This window comes from Vipera berus (assembly GCF_964194415.1).
Source record: "Vipera berus genome assembly, chromosome: 2".
Taxonomy (NCBI): domain Eukaryota; kingdom Metazoa; phylum Chordata; class Lepidosauria; order Squamata; family Viperidae; genus Vipera; species Vipera berus.
In genome coordinates this window covers 36,524,560-36,545,114 of record NC_138203.1, presented here as the reverse complement: position 1 = coordinate 36,545,114, position 20,555 = coordinate 36,524,560, and the positions used below count along the sequence as shown (strand labels likewise).

Below are 20,555 nucleotides of genomic sequence, written 5' to 3'. Positions count from 1 at the left end.
TATGGAACTAAGAAATATATACTCATTATAACAATAAATTTAGGAATTAGTACCTTCTTTTGTAACCTGCTTTTCCCCATAGCTATAGGAAACATATATAGTTCTTAGGTAATAGTTCATCACCAAAAATACATTATTGATTTTTTTTCATGAAATATTTAATGTTGTATTTGAGAATGTACACTGGTATTACTCACTTTTTTTGTTTATGTAAACTGGATAATATTGAAGACATAAATTCATTTGTCCGGCAGGGATGAAGTACAAAGAAAGGCTGACCAAGTAATGGATGTTCCTAAAAAGAGGTAATCTGATTAACTGTGTAAATGCATTTTTAGTATACAAAACTGTTTACAGTTCACAAGTTATCCCATAATAATTTTTTAAAAGGTACTTTTTTCAATGAATGGAAGTGAAGTGAAATTGAATTGCCCAAGATCATCCCCAATCTTAGGCCGTGGCCCGCTACTGGGCCACAGCCCGTTTGGAACTGGGCTGCATGAGTGGTGGGCAAGAGCATGTGAGTAGCTTTACTTGCATGAGCAGCAGGCGCTTTTGTGAGTGGCAGGCGCTGGTAGGTGGTTGCACTCATATATGAAGCTTCACTTATGTGAACAGCAGGCGAATGGAATTGCATGTGTGTGCCTACCACTTGCATGGAACCATCCCCTCTCCCCTGCCCACTGGGCCCTCAAGCCGGAAAGGTTGGGGACCACTGATCTAAATAAGCCTGAGGCATGAATCCTAGATTTTTAAACCTATTCAGTATTATTTTGAATAAATTATCTTCATTTATTTAACTACAAAAGTGTCAACATGATTAAATAACAAAATCTAAATAATTATAACTGTACATAAGTTGGAATTATAATAATACTCATACAATACTACATTTATCTTAAAAATGTACCATCTAAATATTATTCTTAAAACATTAGTCATATGAAAAAATTATTTAGCATTTGAACATTAAAAATCTTTAAGAACTTTATAACCTCATGGTAAATTCCAAATACACAACATTCTAAATTATTTTTTAAAAAATATCATGCAAGAAAATGATGCCAGGGCAAGGGCTGGGCAGAACATGCATGAAATGTTAAAATAAGAATGACTGTGAAAGTAATTTCCAAGCTATGCTTTTTCCTTCTCTTTGTATTAGCAAAAGGATTTACAGAGATGAATAAATTTAATTCTAAATTTAAATGATTTACTGTTCCTTTTCAGACCAGACCTACTGCTAAGTGCTAAACCAATATTGGTGTTATTGAAATTGTATTAGTCATAATTCGGTTTGGCAATTGTAATTTACATTCGGCTCATAAACATTTTGATTATGTTCCTGTAGTTTGGTAGCAATAAGAAAATAAACTTTGCTACTTGTCACAACCCTTTTTCATATAATTTTTTTAAACTGGACCCCCAAAAAGCATAGCAGTGAGGAATATAATTTAAAAGAATAATAAGAGTAAAAAAATATAACAACTCTAATCATATATTTAAGATAAATTTAAAGTATTTAATGTAATCTTAGCTATATGTAGTACTACTACTTTCACATTTGCCAGCATCAGACTTTTGCATGTTCTTTTTCTACAAATCAAATGCTCTTTTATATCCATTTATATACCCATTTTCATATCTGTCTTATCTAGAAATGGTCAGCATATGATTTTCTAGATGTTCAACTCTCATGAAACATAGTCAACTTAGCTAGACATTAAAATTATTTTATCCTATAGTTCTCTATTTAAACTCTGAAACATTAAAAGATTTTGGAAAATAACACATTAGTTAGTGAGACAAATTTATCATCTTTAATTTTGTGCAAAATATAATGTAAAAATGAATTTATAGATATGCAAAATAGTGCAAATATATACAATGAAACTATAACATTTACCAAACTTAAGATGGTAGAAGAATATTAAATGTTTTAGATTCCTTTTATTTTAATCCTGTAGATCCCAACTATAAATTCATGCAAAGATATTACCATCTGTTACTCATACAAATGAACTGATGTAATTTTTCATAATGAAATAAGTGCCAAATTGGAAAAAAAACCTTTACTATTGCATCAGAAAAACTTAAAAACTTATTGCAAAGACAGATTTCTGGAAAAGAATCAAATCTTGAAACTGGCAATAAAGTTTTAATTATCAAAATTATATCTATTATCTATTATTATGTATTATCAAATGAATGTCATACTTTAGTGAAAAATAGAGATATACATACTGCCACTGTAATAAAGTCCATAATATTTGTGTGTGTGTGTGTGTGTGTGTGTGTGTAATTTTACAATCATCACTACTTAATAAACAACATGTATACAATTAAATATAGACATCCTCATCACATTTTTCTGGTATTATACTTATCATCGATAGTGACAGTTTGTAATATATTTTCTAACCAGAATTTATCTCAACTGCATTTGCACTTAAAATCCATTTGTTCAATCAATATCTTGTTTTTACGGCTTTTTTAAAAAAAATAATTTCCTATCAATGTTCAAAATATCTCTATCGCTTAAAATTCTCTCATAATAAATTATATTTGGGTAACCAAGAGCTTCCCTTATTCAAACGCTTTTAGAATTTTCATATTTCCCATCTCATAACAAAGTATAATATTCTAGTTACAAATCCTATCCTTCTAATTATAATAATACTTTTATTTTTAGCAGTTATCTATTTTCTTAACCATATTCAAACATCTGTTTAATAGTATAATATTCTATCTAATAGGTCAAAACCTCTATTTTCTTCAGTCTTACTCTGGCTTCCTTCCTTTGTCAAATAACTTTCCAAGTCAGTGCATTTGAATTATCAAGAAATTCTTACTGTTTTTGTATATATCGTTTGGAATGAGGAAAAGAATTTGATTGAAGTATTTTTGGAAGAACGCTCAACCCATTTTTATTCATTAAACAGCCTCCATCCTTCTCCTTCAGTTTTTCATTTCTTGTTTGTTTTTGTTTGTTATCACTGCATTTTTTAATTTTTAATTTGTCTGTATTTGTCTGTTAATTCCTCCCTTTAGGTTCTCCATCTTTGGATCAGTTTCTTCTAATTTTCCTTCTGTTTTCTGGGTTACTAGCTCCTTCTTTGTAGTCATTGTCTGGATTTGTAAGTAGAGGTTAGAAAATTGTTCTTTTACCTCATTTGTATTATGTTTAGTGTCATCATGAAATAAAACAATTGTCTCTTGGACTGATTTCAACATAGAAAGAATTTCTTTCTGAGATTCATTAACATTTTCTTGTTGATATATCAAGTTGGAGCTTCGGAGACAAGTGTTCAAGATGGTTTTTTACCATTTGATGCTAAGTATGGAACACCCATTTTGTTTTTGTATGTAGTCTTTATAGTCCAATAAGGTCCCCAACACAGATAAGCAGCCCAAGAGTTTTTTCCTCCTTTTTCCAGGTGCAGTCTGCAAAAGTGAAAGTTAGTCTTTCCAGGCTTCAAGCCAAGTTTCCTTTAAGTATAATAAATTTTGTAGTGCCATGATTCACCACTAGATGGCATTGACACTGTCTTCCAGCTTTCCAAATCCAAGCCTATTTTACACTTTCAAAAAAAATTTCTAAAAAAAAATCTCAAAGGTACTTTTACTCCCCAAATTTCAAAGCTATATATCTGTATTAATTCCAGATTGATCTTGTAGTTTTCTCTATTTTCCCCCAACGCAATTAATTCAGCGCTTTTCTTTTCCTGAAGGAGTGGGGCAAAAACTTCCCTTCCCTCTCTCATCGGGGAGGATTCTTTGCTTTGGGCATTCATTTTTCTAGGAAAATAGTATTAAGGTCATAAAATGAGGATAAAGTCTCACCCAGTTCCATCCACGTTGCTCAAAAATTGCTAGTTAGTACTTATCTTCGGTTGTCAGCAGCTTCTGACTGGCCACACGAATGTAGCCAGTCTTTCCCCTGCCAGTTTGGAGGGCTTCCTTGGATCCAGCGGAAGGGCCGCCACCTCTCCATGATCAACGAGGGTCCCCTCCTTCTTTGTCACCTCTCAGGGGCGACTTTCAAGCCTTTTTAGGGTCCCTAGCTTGGCAAAATTGAACATGGAAGATGGAGCCCCGTCTTCCTGCGACTATCATGCCACAACGCCTAACCAGAAGTCCCCATCCATCTTGATACTGGTTGTTTTCTCTTTCTTTTCACATTTGCTATAATTATAGTTTTCTCTAAAGATATAGGTTTTTTCATAATGTATCTAAAATATGACAATTTGTCCCTAGTCATTTGGCCTTGAGTGACAAATCTGGATTGATTTTTGTTTCTTGGCTACCCATATATTCTCAAAATCTTCTCCTACACAAAAGTTCAAATTCATCAATACTCCTTCTATTGAACTTCCACATAGTCTTGCAGGCAAAACCATTGCTTGTGCAAGTTTGCTCTTTGTAAGTATAGCCAATTGAAAGCATCTTTATATCATTTTATGTTCTCCTACCAAGCGTTAGTATGTATTTGTGCTACTCTTAATAGTCCATCCAAAAGAGCAGAAACTAACTATCATTTCAGTATCTTTATCGTCATATCTATGACTGGCTGCTGTACCTGTTATTAGTTTGCTTTTCTTAAGATTAAATATAATCTTATCCCCATGTTTACACTGTGCTCAACTTCTATTACCAGAGCCTGGAATCAGAGGAGAATTATTAGCATACCACAGGTTATTGATGTTTCCTCCTACAATTTTAAACCCACATTTAATTTCTTGCAATCAGAGTATATATAGGCTGAATGAATGAGTAAATGACATGTTAAATAAGGAGAGAATATATGGCATTTTTTCACTCCTTTGCCGAGCTGGAGCAAGGACATATTGCCATGTTCTGCCTGAACTCTGGCTTTTGCCTATATATTTCAGATGAGCAACATATACTAATCTACTCCGCGAGCTACATTGGCTTCCGGTTGCCCTCCGGGTGAGATTCAAGGTGCTGGTGATGACCTATAAAGCCCTAAATGCCTTGGGTCCGGGATATTTGAGGGAACACCTACTGCTGGCATCAAGTTCCCTTCGTCCTGTGCGCTCCCACTTGGAGGGCCTTCTCAGGGTGCCGCCTGTAAAAGACTGCTGGCGGATAACACCCAGGGGGAGGGCCTTCTCAGTGGGTGCGCCTGCCCTGTGGAACCAGCTGCCCGTGGAGCTTAGGACTGCCCCCGACCTTCGGTCATTCCGCCGGGACCTGAAGACCTGGCTCTTTGAGCTTTCCGGCCTAGGCTGAGAGGTTTTCCACCCCCCCAGGATCAAATTTAATTATTTTAACTGTTTTTAACTCTTGTATTGTATTGATGTTTTTAAATACTTTGTAAACTGCTCTGAGTCCTACGGGAAAAGGGTGGTATATAAATTCAATAAACTTAAACTTAAACATATACATTTAATAAATAAATATATAAAATATAGATTTTGCATGAATACATTGAGAAGTTCTGGGACTCTAATTTTCTAAGGACATTTCACAGACTGTCATGATAAACGCAAACAAAGACCTTTCTATAATCAACAAAGCACATATTGTCAGGCGCAAGTGACCAGATCCACAAATGCAGAGTTCAAGGTAACTAACAGAATAATAGAGTTGGAAGGGACCTTGGAGGTCTTCTAGCCCATTCCTGCTCAGGCAGGAAACCCATTTCAGGCAAATGTTTGTCCAGTCTCTTCATAAAAACTTCCAGTCTTGGAACATTCATAACTTCTGGAAGCAAGTTGTTCCACTGATTAATTGTTCTAACTGTCAGGAAATTTCTCCTTAATTCCAAGTTGCTTTCTCCTTGATTAGTTTCCATCCATTGCTTCTTGGCCAGCCTTCAGGTGCTTTGTAGAATAGTTTGACTCCCTCGTCTTTGTGGCAACCCCTCAGATATTGGAACACTGCTATTGTGTAACACCTAGTTTTTCTTTTCATTAGACATACTCAATTCCAGCAATCGTTCTTTTTATGTTTTAGCCTCCAGTCCCATAATCACCTTTGTTGATTTTCTTGGCACTCTTTGTAGTCTCAACATCTTTTTTTACATTGTGGCGACCAAAGCTGGATGCAGTATTCCAAGTGTGGTCCTACCAAGGCATTGTAAAGTGGTATTAACACTTCGTGTGATCTTGATTCTATTCCTCTGTTAATGCAGCCTAGGACTGTGTTCGCTTTTTGGCAGCTGCAGCACACTGTTGGCTCATATTTAAGTGATTGTCCATTAGGACTCCAAGATCCTTCTCACAGTTACTATTAATTATAGCTGTGCATTTGGTTTTTCCTGCCTAATTGTAGAACCTTACTTTTTTCACCCCCCTTCATGGATTACTGCCTTGTCGTGGCGAAGGGGCTTGCGTAATTCAATGAAGCTATGAGCTATGCCGTGCAGGGCCACCCAAGACGGACAGGTCATAGCTGAGAGTTCTGACAAAACGTGATCCACTGGAGAAGGAAATGGCAACCCACTCCAGTATCTTTGCCATGAAAACCCTATGGACAGTACCAAAAGGCAAAACGATATGACGCTGGAAGATGAGCCCCTCAGGTCGGAAGGCGTCCAATATGCTACTGGGGAAGAGCAGAGGGCTAGTACTAGTAGCGCCAGAAAGAATGAAGCGACTGGGCCAAAGCCGAAAGGACGCTCAGCTGTGGATATGTCTGGTGGTGAAAGGAAAGTCCGATGCTGTAAAGATTTTTTCTCCATAGGAACCTGGAATGTAAGATCCATGAATCAAGGAAAGCTGGACGTGGTCAAACAAGAGATGACAAGACTGAACATCGACATCTTAGGTATCAGCGAACTAAAATGGACAGGAATGGGTGAATTTAATTCAGATGACCATCAGGTATACTACTGCGGGCAAGAATCCCTCAGAAGAAATGGAGTAGCCTTCATAGTCAATAAAAGAGTAGGAAAATCAATACTGGGATACAATCCTCAAAATGACAAAATGATCTCAGTTCGAATCCAAGGCAAACCATTCAATATCACAGTAGTCCAAGTCTATGCCCCAACCACCAGTGCTGAAGAGGATGAAATTGACCGGTTCTATGAAGCCCTACAGCACCTTATAGAAGTAACACCCAAAAATGATGTCCTTATCATCATGGGGGATTGGAATGCTAAAGTAGGAAGCCAAAAGATAACTGGAATAACAGGCAAGTTTGGCCTTGGAGTACAAAATGAAGCAGGGCACAGGCTGATAGAATTTTGTCAAGAGAATACGATGATCATAGCAAACACTCTTTTCCAACAACCCAAGAGACGGCTCTACACATGGACATCACCAGACGGTCAACACAGAAATCAGATTGACTATATGCTCTGCAGCCAAAGATGGAGAAGCTCTATACAGTCGGTAAAAACAAGACCAGGAGCTGACTGTGGCTCAGACCATGAGCTTCTCCTTGCAAAGTTTAGGCTTAAACTGAAGAAAGTAGGGAAAAGCACTAGGCCACTCAGGTATGAATTAAATCATATCCCTGTTGAATATACAGTAGAGGTGACAAATAGATTTAAGGAATTAGATCTGATAGACAGAGTGCCTGAAGAACTATGGACAGAGGTTCGTGACATTGTACAACAGGTAGCAACCAAAACCATCCCAAAGAAAAAGAAATGCAAGAAAGCAAAATGGCTGTCTGAGGAAGCTTTGCAAATAGCTGAGGAAAGGAGGGAAGCGAAAGGCAAGGGAGAAAAACATAGGTTGTGTATATTGTGTATGTTGTGTACAAATATATGTATGTATGTGTGTGTGTGTGTGTGTGTGTGTGTGTGTGTGTGTATATATATATATATATATATATATATATATATATATATATAGGTAAAGGTAAAGGTTCCCCCGCACATGCGTGCTAGTCGTTTCCGACTCTAGGGGCCGGCGCTCATCTCCGTTTCAAAGCCAAAGAGCCAGCGTTTGTCCGAGGACATCTCCGTGGTCATGTGGCCGGCATGACTAGACGCCAAAGGCGCACGGAACGCTGTTACCTTCCCACCGTAGTGGTCCCTATTTTTCTACTTGCATTTCTACATGCTTTCGAACTGCTAGGTTGGCAGAAGCTGGGACGAGTAGCGGTGGCTCAGTGGGTTAAGACGCTGAGCTTGTCGATCAGAAGGTCGGCAGTTTGGCTGGTCGAAATATATATATATATATATATATATATATATATATATATATATATATATATATATATATATATATATGTATAATACTAGAATTTATTACTATTTATTAGAAGTAGCCCTTTATTACTTTTGAGAAGAGGAACATTGGAATAAATGAAAAAAGTGAATTAATGAAATGATCAAATAGATCAAGATAAACAAAACTGTAATTAATAATTGTCTACAATTTAAACATTTTAAAAATATTTCCATTACATTCTAAGCAAGATGAAAAATCCCTGCAGAATAAGCTTCCTGATCAAATGTTTGCATAATATTAATAGTAGCAACAATACCACCTTTCAAAGTTAATCAAAATAATCTTATGTTCTTGGTGTAAATACAAGTGTTCAGATGAACTTACTGAAATCAAGTTTCTAACAAACAGGACATGTCCTTTCTCTAATTACTATGACACAGCTAAACAGCCAGTGTATCAACTTTTTTCAATCTGGCACAATTCAGATGCATTAAAGCAGAGTTGACTGGAGACAAAGTTATTGTCTAACAACAGACTGGAAAAGAATGGTCTCTTCTTTTTTAATTGCAGGAATCAAAACATATACATTCTGATGGCCCATGCCATCAGCCTCATTCCCATGTTTAGGGAAGTATTAAGTGGAAGAAAATTGGGCTGTCCTAAATATTTGATGCTATTTCCGCCTTAAATGGCTTATCTCCTAACCAATTCTTCAATATCCTTCTGTCCCTCCATGCACCAATAACTCTTGAAATAGCTCCGGAAGCAACTCTTTATACTTTCTTTTTGCCTAAACTACCTATAAGGCTGAGAATCAAAGAAACAAACAACAGCACAGGAAATGGGAAAGAAGATTATATAACTGATGTAAAAATTCCAGAGTACAAAACTGAAAAACAACTATATGAATTTTTTATTATTATGCGAGTTCAAGAATTCTCCCCACACAAAAATGGTAAAATTTGGTTTCCATATGTCAGATTTGCGTATCTGTTACAGAAATGAAACATGACTCACGTTGATCCATATAAGCACAAACCCATTTAACTGAAAAAAATTATGTCAGTCATAATTTGATCTTTTTGTGAGTGAAATTGCTATTTCAGTGGATTGCCTTCTGATTAATATCTATCTGAAATTTGGCTGAGACAATGTGACAACTTGAAAAACAAAAATATTTTGTGGACAGGAATAAATATATCAAATATTATGTTTTCTTCTAGAATGTAACCATTTTGTTTCTACAAAGTGGATAATGACATGTAAATCAAAAAGGTTTTATTATAATGCTTGTCCACTATGTGTTTGTAAATTTATTTCTCTCAATATTTTCATTTTCCCATTTGTATTACCCCTTCTAATTTCCATGGATTTTTAAACAAAAGTTTTCACTTAATTTTCTTGTTCAAAAGCTTTTACTATGAACGTATCAGGATTTTTTTGCACTGACATGCAAAATTAGTTATAATTTCATCTTCTGCAATGCAGCAATCCATACAGAGAAAACAGACAAATAACAGCTCTGATATTAAAAAAAACCAGAGCTTTTATTGATGCCCAATTTGGTATCTAAAAACATATGATGGTGTAAGTTTCTTTTGGCAATGTATTAAAAAGTAATATTTAATGAAGAGTCAATTTTTTTGGTTTCATATCCCTTATGCTTATTTTGACTAAATACAAGATTTCCACTAAATCATTTCCGTCAGATATCAATGTAAATGTATATGAATCATTCTTTTTTTACCTCCTGAGAAAGCAATCTTCATTCCTCCCATAACCAGACCTTTTGCAAAGAGGTTATACAACTTTAAAGAGTAAGCATACAGTGAGATAATGCCTAAAATAATACGTGAAATATTATCCATGTCAAATTTCAATTAACAACAAATGTCACTTTTGGGTAATGGATACAGCAAGGTAATTAGTTTTGGATAGCTGGTATTGTATGTTTTACTTCTCTTCCCCCAAACAGCAGGTATTTTGTTATCGGTACATTTCCTATAACAGCACCATTTATTTTCCCTGTCATAACTGGAACTTCTCCAGTAGTAATGGCTTCTATTTTCTCCAGTGTTACATTAAACTGCCTTGGAGCATTCATCATAGCATTTATGGCCACTCCATTTCTCCTGCAGTGGAAAGGGACTATTGTCCAAAACATCCTGTCTCATCCAGTTTGCAAGATGTAGCTTTGATGAAAATCATTCACAGAGGTATGCCAAGCTTTTATTAAGGGCAGCAGAAAATGGTTGTACTTCAACTTGTTTTTAGTACCCCACATATCTCATCTGTTTTTCAGGCTGAGGAGTTGGGAGGGTGTTAATTAGAATAATTGAAAAGGATCAATTATAATTTAATTGAAATTAAAATTGTCACACCTTTCATTTTTTAAATCAATAAAATGATAATCCTGATAAATTTCCAAATAATGCAACGTAGCCTCATTAATAAAGAATAGAGCAGAACAATTATTTCTTGTGATTTGGCTATTGTGTTTAATATATATCTAAATGCATTAATATTTTTAGCAAATGTGTAATACTGCTGGTTCATTTTCAGTTTTTGATCCACTAAGACATCTAGAAATTTTCCACTTATATTACTCTTAAATCAAATCTCCTCATTTTATATGCATTAATTGTTCTTGTTTTGCCCCTAAATATAAGATACTATATTTGGTCTTTTGGCTTTGTCTCAATATTCCAGATATAAAAATCCCTCTATGGCATGGGTGTCAAACTCGATCGTATCACGTGATGTATCATGACGTATTGTGATACGTCTATGGCATTGGATATATATATATATAAGACGACCCCTGACTTTTGAGAAGATTTTCATGGGTTAAAAAGTAGTCTTATACGCCGGAATCTACGGTGTATGTATGTATGTATGTGTATATATATATATATATATATATATATATATATATATATATATATATATATATATATATATATATATATATATATATATATATATATATATATATATATATATATATATATATATATATATATACACATACATCGTAGATTCCGGCGTATAAGACTACTTTTTAACCCATGAAAATCTTCTCAAAAGTCAGGGGTCGTCTTATACGCAGGGTGCTGAAACTTTAGGGACAGGGCTGGCTGGAAAACCTGGAGCGGATCTTCCATTTAGTCTGCGCAGGGAAAGCGGGACCAATTGGAGTAGAAGCTGCAGTCTGTGATTTTTTACAGGCTGGGGTCTGGGCTTTTTTCCTTCTAAAGTTGAAGAGCAGCTGTAGGCAGGTGGGGAATGCAAGAGCAATTTGAAAGGCAGGTGGGGAATGCTTAGCAGAGCAGCAGCTTAGCTCTAAGGACACATTTGACTCAGGAACTGGGCGGGCTGGCTGGAAAACCTGGAGCGGATCTCCCATTTGGTCTTTTTTTTTAATCCCATTTATATCCCACCCTTCTCCGAAGACTCAGGGCGGCTTACAATTTAAAGCACAAATCAATGTGCTTAGCAATAGCCTTCATTCTATGTATATGCCTGCCTATTAGAGCTTTCACCCCCCCCCCACAAGCGGCATTATTACAAAGTCAGCTTATTGCTCCCAACAATCTGAGTCCTCATTTTACCTACCTCGGAAGGATGGAAGGCTGACTCAACCTTGAGCCTGATGGGATGTGAACCTGCACTAATTGCAGGCAGCTGGGGTTACTTAAGGCTCTGCGCAGGGAAAGCTTTAGAGTGAATTAGGAAAAGTGAAAAAGTGAATTAGGAAAAGGGTTGCTGGAATTGGGTATGTGTAGTTTAACGAAGAGAAGGGTGAGGGGTGACATGATAGCAGTGATCCAATATCTCAGGGGCTGCCACAAAGAAGAGGGAGCCAAGCTATTCTCCAAAGCACCTGAAAGCAGGACAAGAAGCAATGGATGGAAACTAGTCAAGGAGAGAAGCAACCTAGAACTAAGGAGAAACTTCCTGACAGTTAGAACAATTAACCAGTGGAACAACCTGCCTCCAGAAGTGGTGAATGCTCCAACACTGGAAGTTTTTAAGAAGAGACTGGACAGCCATTTGTCTGAAATGGTATAGGGTTTCCTGCCTTAGCAGGGGGTTGGACTAGATGACCTCCAAGGTCCCCTCCAACTTCTTCTTCTTCTTCTTCTTCTTCTTCTTCTTCTTATTATTATTATTATTATTATTATTATTATTATTATTATTATTATTATATTATTATTATTATTATTAAGTTTAATCCACTTGCACTGTTTTATATTTACATGTTTGATGACAAACAGCCTTATGTTTATAAGTGACAGTTTTCCTACTAAGCACCTGCATGTCATAAGCATTTGAATTAAAATTACCATATTAAAATCAAATCTGATGTTTTTTAATTTTTATTTGGTGTGCGTTGGAAGAGGGGTAGTCTTATACGGCGAGTATAGCCCAAACCCTATAATTTAACAGGAAATGTAGGGGGTCGTCTTATACGCCCAGTCGTCTTATACGCCGGAAAATGCGGTATATATATATATATATATATATATATATATATATATATATATATATATATATATATATATATATATATATATATATATATATATATATATATATATATATATATATATATATATATATATATATATATATGTATATGTGTGTGTGTGTGTGTGTGTGTGTGTGTGTGTGTGTGTGTGTGTGTGTGTGTGTGTAGTTTTTTTTGGCTTGCTAACAAAGAATAAAGGGAGACAGATATGATCATTTCAAACTTATTTGTTCTCATCAGTCAGCCATACCCTTCTGAGATTCTGACTGATGTTAGCAAGCCAAAAATTTTTTTACACAAATATATACCATAGAGTTGGAATCAGACTCTGGAGCAAGAAAGAACAGGTCTTGCTTTTTCTATGTAACATCTTTTAGTTGTTCATTTGGTTTGGATTTCTACGTATATAATTTTGCACTCGTCTGAATTCAATTTCATTCCGTTTCTTTTAGCCCACTTTTTCCAATCTATAAATATTGTTTTGAATTTCTGCCTTCCACAGTATTAACTAATCTACCCAAGTATGCATCATCTGCCTATCTGACAAGCATTTGCTTCACTACTTTATCCAAATCATTAATAAAAATAATAACAAACCAGGGTTGATCCTTGAGACATCCTACTTGATACCCCTCTCCAATTATGAGAATCCATTAATATGCATTCTTTCAGTAGGAGTTTTGAGCCATAATTAATGTATCCACTTAATTACTATGACATCTAGCCCACACTTAACTAGCTTGCTAATCAGCATGATAAGTTATTTTATCAAATGTTTTGCTAAAGTCAAAATATACAGTATATGTATACAGCATTCCCACAAGCTGGTAAGGAAGTTATTCCATTAAAACCTGAAATAAAATTTGCCTGGCAGAATTATGGACAAGAACATTGTGGTAACCTTTGGTAATCACTATGAATGTCAGATAGACAGGACTGTTCGTGGTTGGAATGTCTTCTCTCCACTTTTGTGAAGTTTTGCTTTTCTCCATTCTCATAAAGCAGCAACCAGACTATCCACTAAGTTCTTCACTATTCCTGAATGCAATTGATCTGGTTCTAGAGATAGATATTTGCTCTCAAGCTTTTATCTTGTTTGTTCTTCTTACTTCCTCTAGACCAGTGTTTCACAGTCTCAGCAACTTTAATATGTGTGTACTTCAACTCTCAGAACTCTCCAGCCAGTATGGGAGTTGAACTTCTCACATCTTAAAAGTTGCTGAGATCGAGAAATACTGCTCTAGATTGTCTATGGAGATTCTCAATCATCAGGGTCATGGATGTCCCAAAGCTGCTTTTTCAAAAGGCAACTGGACTTTGTTTTTCCTTTGAAGACAATTCACTTCTCATCCAAGAAGCTTCTTCACTCAGAACTGAAGAAACTTCTTGGATGAGAAGCAAAATGTCTTCACAGGAAAAACAAAGTCCAGCTGCCTGTTGAAAAAGGACCTTTCGGACTACTCTAGACAGATGAAAGGCTTAAGTACTGGTATTATTCGACTTAGCCCAGGCGTCATTGAGCCCAGGCGTCATTGCCATGAGTGTTAAGTGAACCCATTGTTCGCTATGAGTCAGAATGTGGAAATAAACACTGGTTTCTGAAACAAAATCATAAATTGTAGCCACATGATCTTGGGACCCACTACCCACTACCAGGCTGTGGCCTGTTCGGAAGTGGGCTGTGCAAATGTTGGGCCAGTGCATGCATGTGGACAGCTCGACTTGCGCAAGCAGCAGGCCAGCACATATGCACGTAATTCAAAACTTGTGCAAGTTGAGCTGTGCGCACGTACACACCATCCTGCCACTCACACAAGTCAAGCTGCACATGCATGTGCGCTGCCTTGTACCTCGTGTGGCCCAGTTCCCCTCTTCCCCCCCCAGCCAGGCTGTCAAGCCAGAAAGGTTGGGGACTGTAAATAGCTACAAATGTGCCCCAGTTGCTGAGCACCAAAAATGTGGTCAGGTGACTGGGAGGTCAGACATCAAAACTTTGTATACATATCATAAGTCCCTTTTTCAGGTCCTTCAGAATTTTGAACGGCTACTAAACAACAAATAATGCATTCTACACATTAGCCCATTTGAGGTATCTTGGTTGTAAAACTGTTGCACCATTTCTCTCAGTTAAAAGGTCACAACAAGGGGAATTTTAGTAATATAAAGACATTTTTAAACATCATATTGAAATAACCTGTATTTATAATATTTTGCCAATAATACATCTAAAGAAACGTTTTTGTTCTTCACTTCCTTCTCAAGATTCAGCCATCTTGTGATTTAATGTTATATACAGGATCTAATGAACTCCTCACTGGTTTTAAGTTCCTTCTTCCATAGATAAAGATATATTTTCATGAAATGGCATCTTGTATTATAGTCTACCATAGGCATATTAGGAATTTGCCTAGTATTCCCCAAAAGAGCGCTCCCTAAATCACACTTTCAGAAAACTGGTTCTGTCATTCCAGCATCTCTGTCCAGCTGAATGTTTTCATCTGCCAGGTTACTCCAGATTTCCCTAATCAACAGGAATTTCTGAAAGCAACTTTGGAGGCATCAGTTTAGCATGGCCTTTGTGTACATGAGCAACTCTGAAATGTGTTCCACAGTTATTATTTGAATTTCTAAAGGCCCGACAGCTAGCAAAAGATTCATCTGCACATTTCAACTCTAACATTTTCTGCATACAAAACGGGGAGCCTAAATGCTAAATCATAGTTTATAGGAACATATAAAATATTAAATATATGATAGAATTAAAGTGCTAGAATTATATTTCTCTGTGATTTATTATGATTATCTTCTTTAATCATGTAAGAACATATTGAAGACTATCTGTACATCTCTCCTCCAGTATCCTTTACAACGCAATATACTAAGGAGATTTCTTTGGTGCTTCTTGCTCTACCCATTCTTGCTGTGGGTTCAGCTAGTCTCTTGATTATATCACTTTGCTCTCTCCCAATGTGATTCCCACATATGACTAATTACATGTAGGATCAGTTTACTCTTCGGTCATTCAGTTGTCTCTGCTCATTCGAGACATGCTAGCTCATCAATCATCCAGAATTCCAGAAATATACATTCAATATTTCTGAAGCAGTGTTTTAATTAGTATTACAGAGCAACAGCATTATAATCATTTTAAAAACCAGACTTCATAGCCTTTCTGTTACCACTACTTTAGCAATGTAATCTTTCTTAGTTTAATCACTGTTTATATATATATATATATATATATATATATATATATATATATATATATATATGTGTGTGTGTGTGTGTGTGTGTGTGTGTGTGTGTGTGTGTGTGTGTGTGTCTGTGTGTGTGTGTGTGTAAAAAAATTTTTTGAATTGCTAACAAAGAATTAAAGGGAGACTGATATAGCTATTTCAAACTTATTTGTTCTCATCAGTTTGAAATAGCTATATCAGTCTCCCTTTAATTCTTTGTTAGCAATCCCCCCCAAAAAATTTACACAAATATGAGCTGTCACTGTGTGACTACAGCCTGTTGATGGCCTTGGGTTAGGCAAGGTATTTTAAATACCTTGGGTTAGCAAGGTATTCTAAATACTTAACAAACACTTTATATATATATATATATATATATATATATATATATATATATATATATATATATATATATATATATATATATATATATATATATATATATATATATATATATATATATATATATATATATATATATATATATATATATATATATATATATATATCATGCTGCATTATTGTCTTATTTTATGGATTGTTACACTTGTCAAAGTTGCCTCTTACTCCTTCAACACATCTCACAACTTTAGAATTATTTTAATTTAACATTAAAATAATATGCAAAAGTAGTAAAACATTGATAACTGATTAATTTTATTTTGGCTGAAAAATATATCGTCTGTTTATTTTTCAAAAATAATGAGTGCCAATTCTAATGACAAAAATTGGTCTGCCAATTTTTCAGTTTAAACTCTAGAACTCCAGTTTTCTCTAAAAAGTAGAAGCAATTATACATTTGAGTCATAATTAATATTATGTTGCTATTTTTATGCAGCATTTTCTAAGTACTTGGCAAATTTTGCTTCTTAAGAGAAGTCCATGTAATAGCTCCTATAGAAAAAACAGCACAAATAAAGAAAAGTGTAAAAGAAGATATAATGAATTACTATACTTACATAGTTATTCCATGACCTTTTTAATGTGAACACTGATAATTTTTAAAGCTGTACTTTTTATACTAAGGATAGTATGGTTTACCTTAACAAAATATTCCTGACAGCAAAGAACTAGATTGTATGTGAAATCATCACTCACAAGTATTGCATTGGTAGTATAGGATAGAACAGGAATTTTCAAACTTTTTAGACCATGGAATCTGCTCATTTTTTTAAAAAATTCCCATATCTAAAGGAAAATCTCTAGTAACACAAAATTGGCTATATTCAAGTGAACTTCTTTTTTAATCCCACAATCTCTCACAGTACCGCATCAAGTTCTTGAGGAACCACAGGACTCTTTATAATGCAGTTTGACCAGATTCTTTATCACTCAAATTAGTTTTTACACAGAAAAACTTGTGTAAATCGGAAGTTGAGGAAATGCATCAATTACAACAGTGTGGAAGAAAGCGACACTAAGACAAACTTAGATTCAAAATACAAATTAACTCAAAGTATCTACTGGAAAGTGTAAAAAGGAAGAATTAAGGGATGAATTTTGTCTCAGACGTTCCTGTCTAAAAACATGTACTTTCAAGAATGAGACTGTAATAGTTTAATTTAATTTAATAATATTTCTATACCGCCCTTCTCCCGAAGGACTCAGGGCGGTGAACAGGGCAAGAATAAAAATACAGATTACAAAAGTTAAAACAAGATTAAATAAATGCCCACATACTAAAATACATCTTTAAAACCTAATAAAATAACAATAACAACCCCCCCCCAATCCCCTCATCAGGCCAGGCCAGCTTGTTCAAAAAAGTATGTTTTTAGCTCGCGGCGAAAGGAGCGAAGGTCGGGCGCCGTCCGGAGCTCAACCGGTAGCTGATTCCATAGCTCCGGGGCGCCCACAGAGAAGGATCTCCCCCTGGGGGCCACCAGTCGACATTCTCTGACCGGTGGCACCCTGAGGAGGCCCTCTCTGTGGGAACGCACAGGGCGGAGGGAAGTCGATGCCGGCAGCAGGTGTTCCCTCAGGTACTCCGGCCCCCTGCCATGTAGGGCTTTGAACACCATTAGTAGTACCTTGAATCTCACCCGGAAGGCAACTGGTAACCAATGCAGCTCACGGAGCAGAGGTGTAACGTGGGAGTATCGGGAGACTCCCAACACAACTCTCGCGGCTGCATTCTGTACCAGTTGGAGCTTCCGGGTGGTCCTCAAGGGCAGCCCCATGTAGAGAGCGTTGCAGTAGTCTAGTCGAGAGGTCACGAGCGCATGAGTGACCGTGCATAGATCATCCCGGCTTAGATAGGGCCGCAACTGGTGCACCAGGCGAACCTGGGCGAAAGCCCCCCTAGTCACAGCTCCTATGTGGTCTTCCAGGGTGAGCCGTGAATCTAGGAGGACTCCCAAGTTGCGAGCCCTATCTACGGGGGGTAATAGTTCACCCCCCATAGCGAGAGGTGGAATGTCCGAATAAACCCGGGATGAAGGTATGCAAAGCCACTCCGTCTTGTCGGGGTTGAGTTGAAGTCTGTTCCTCCCCATCCAGACCCGAACCGCCTCCAGGCAACGGGACATCACGTTGAGGGCATCACTGGGGTGGTTTGGGGTCGAAAGGAAAAGCTTAATTTTTTACGATGCTTTTGTTGTAACAGGTCAAGCAAGAAAAAAATTCTGGAAATTCTTTGATGAGATGAGCAGCAAACAACAACAACAACAATAATAATAACAATAACAATCATAATCATAATAATCATAATCATAATAATCATACTTTTAAAGATAACCAAAATGGTTGTCTATAGTTATACTATAGAATAAACATTCCACTATAAAGTAGCTCTGTGTTTATCTGTCTGTGGGTGTAAGCATGGCAGATCTTGACTTAACACAGAACATTGTCTTATTAGCAGTTTGACCAGATTCTTTATCACTCAAATTAGTTTTTACACAGAAAAATTTGTGTAAATCGGAAGTTGAGGAAATGCATCAATTACAATAGTGTGGAAGAAAGCAACACTAAGACAAACTTAGATTCAAAATACAAATTAACTCAAAGTATCTACTGGAAAGTGTAAAAAGGAAGAATTAAGGGATGAATTTTGTCTCAGACGTTCCTGTCTAAAAACATGTACTTTCAAGAATGAGACTGTAATAGTTTAATTTTTTACGATGCTTTTGTTGTAACAGGTCAAGCAAGAAAAAAATTCTGGAAATTCTTTGATGAGATGAGCAGCAAACAACAACAACAACAATAACAACAATAACAATCATAATCATAATAATCATAATCATAATAATCATACTTTTAAAGATAACCAAAATGGTTGTCTATAGTTATAAGGTAAAGGTAAAGGTAAAGGTTCCCCCGCACATGCGTGCTAGTCGTTTCCGACTCTAGGGGCCGGTGCTCATCTCCGTTTCAAAGCCGAAGAGCCAGCGCTTGTCCGAGGACGTCTCCGTGATCATGTGGCCGGCATGACTAGACGCCAAAGGCGCACGGAACGCTGTTACCTTCCCACCGTGGTGGTCCCTATTTTTCTACTTGCATTTTTACGTGCTTTCGAACTGCTAGGTTGGCAGAAGCTGGGACGAGTAACAGGCGCTCACTCTGTTACGCGGCACTCGGGATTCGACCCGCCAAACTGCCGACCTTCTGATCAACAAGCTCAGCGTCCTAACCCACTGAGCCACCGCGTCCCTTGTCTATAGTTATACTATAGAATAAACATTCCACTATAAAGTAGCTCTGTGTTTATCTGTCTGTGAGTGTAAGCATGGCAGATCTTGACTTAACACAGAACATTGTCTTATTAGCATCACTCTTCCAAGCAGTAACCTCTGCTTGAAAATAATCTTTGTTGAATTTATTTGAGTTTTCATGCACAAATCCCAATAGTTTATGTGCATCCTTTTCATGTTTAGAATTTAGAAATTAAGATTTACTGAACTAGAACTTTCCCAGGAAAGAAACTGTAAGGATAATAGTCTTCTGGTCCTCCAGCAATTGGCATTCAGTGGCATAGTGTACTTACATATAGATACCCTGTTTTCTGTTATGTCTAATAGCTGTTTAAAAAGATAAACATTTGAGTTGAATCTAACCTTCAAGAGGACATGGCTGCCTCAGCATTTTGAAGAAGGGCACTTCATTCACATCAACATCGCTGCAAAGCATCTCTTCAAGTTCCTTTATTATTAGCTATTGATTAGTGTGTCTTTCATGAACTACCAATGCAATATTTATATAATCCACAATGAAAATACAATCTGTCAGTTTTCTTGTTCAGGAATTTATTAAAGCTCCTTCCTAAAGATTTTTAAAAATCATCTAGAACAAAAACCTAGCAAAAGAATTGATATAAAATTATAAACTGTTTTAGGTTCACCTGACAGCTCATCATGCTCTCAGTGAATCAGCCATTAAATACATTAAATGTTTCTTTTCCCTTAAATAATATTATATTCAGTGAATTATCTGTATCTTCTATTCTGATCTTCTAGAAAGATGAACAGGTTATTTAAAGCAGGCCAGGCAAGCCATAGCATGCTTTCCATGTACGTACCTAATTCACCCAATAAGCAGTGTGTTGGTATAGCTTAAAATTATCATGCATCATCAGAATTTTCATGGTATGTCAAGGATTACAATAGCACACTTGAAAGTCACCTGTGGTGTAAGGAATGCATT

General features: G+C 36.3%; 2 protein-coding genes across 2 annotated transcripts in view; both read right to left on the bottom strand.

The window, feature by feature from the left end:
* Window positions 1-80, bottom strand: part of LOC308662713 (ubiquitin-like-conjugating enzyme ATG10) — a gene marked incomplete at its 5' end in the record, with an annotated part of 123,427 nt that extends 123,347 nt beyond the window's left edge. The window contains one exon of the mRNA XM_081318855.1: window positions 54-80. Coding sequence (XP_081174981.1) covers window positions 54-80 — 27 coding nt within the window. The remainder of the gene's footprint in view (window positions 1-53) is intronic.
* Window positions 81-193: 113 nt separating this feature from the next.
* Window positions 194-20,555, bottom strand: part of LOC308662712 (ubiquitin-like-conjugating enzyme ATG10) — a gene marked incomplete at its 3' end in the record, with an annotated part of 121,536 nt that continues 101,174 nt past the window's right edge. Inside the window, exon 6 of the mRNA XM_081318854.1 lies at window positions 194-295. Within this exon, the coding sequence (XP_081174980.1) occupies window positions 194-295 (102 nt within the window). The remainder of the gene's footprint in view (window positions 296-20,555) is intronic.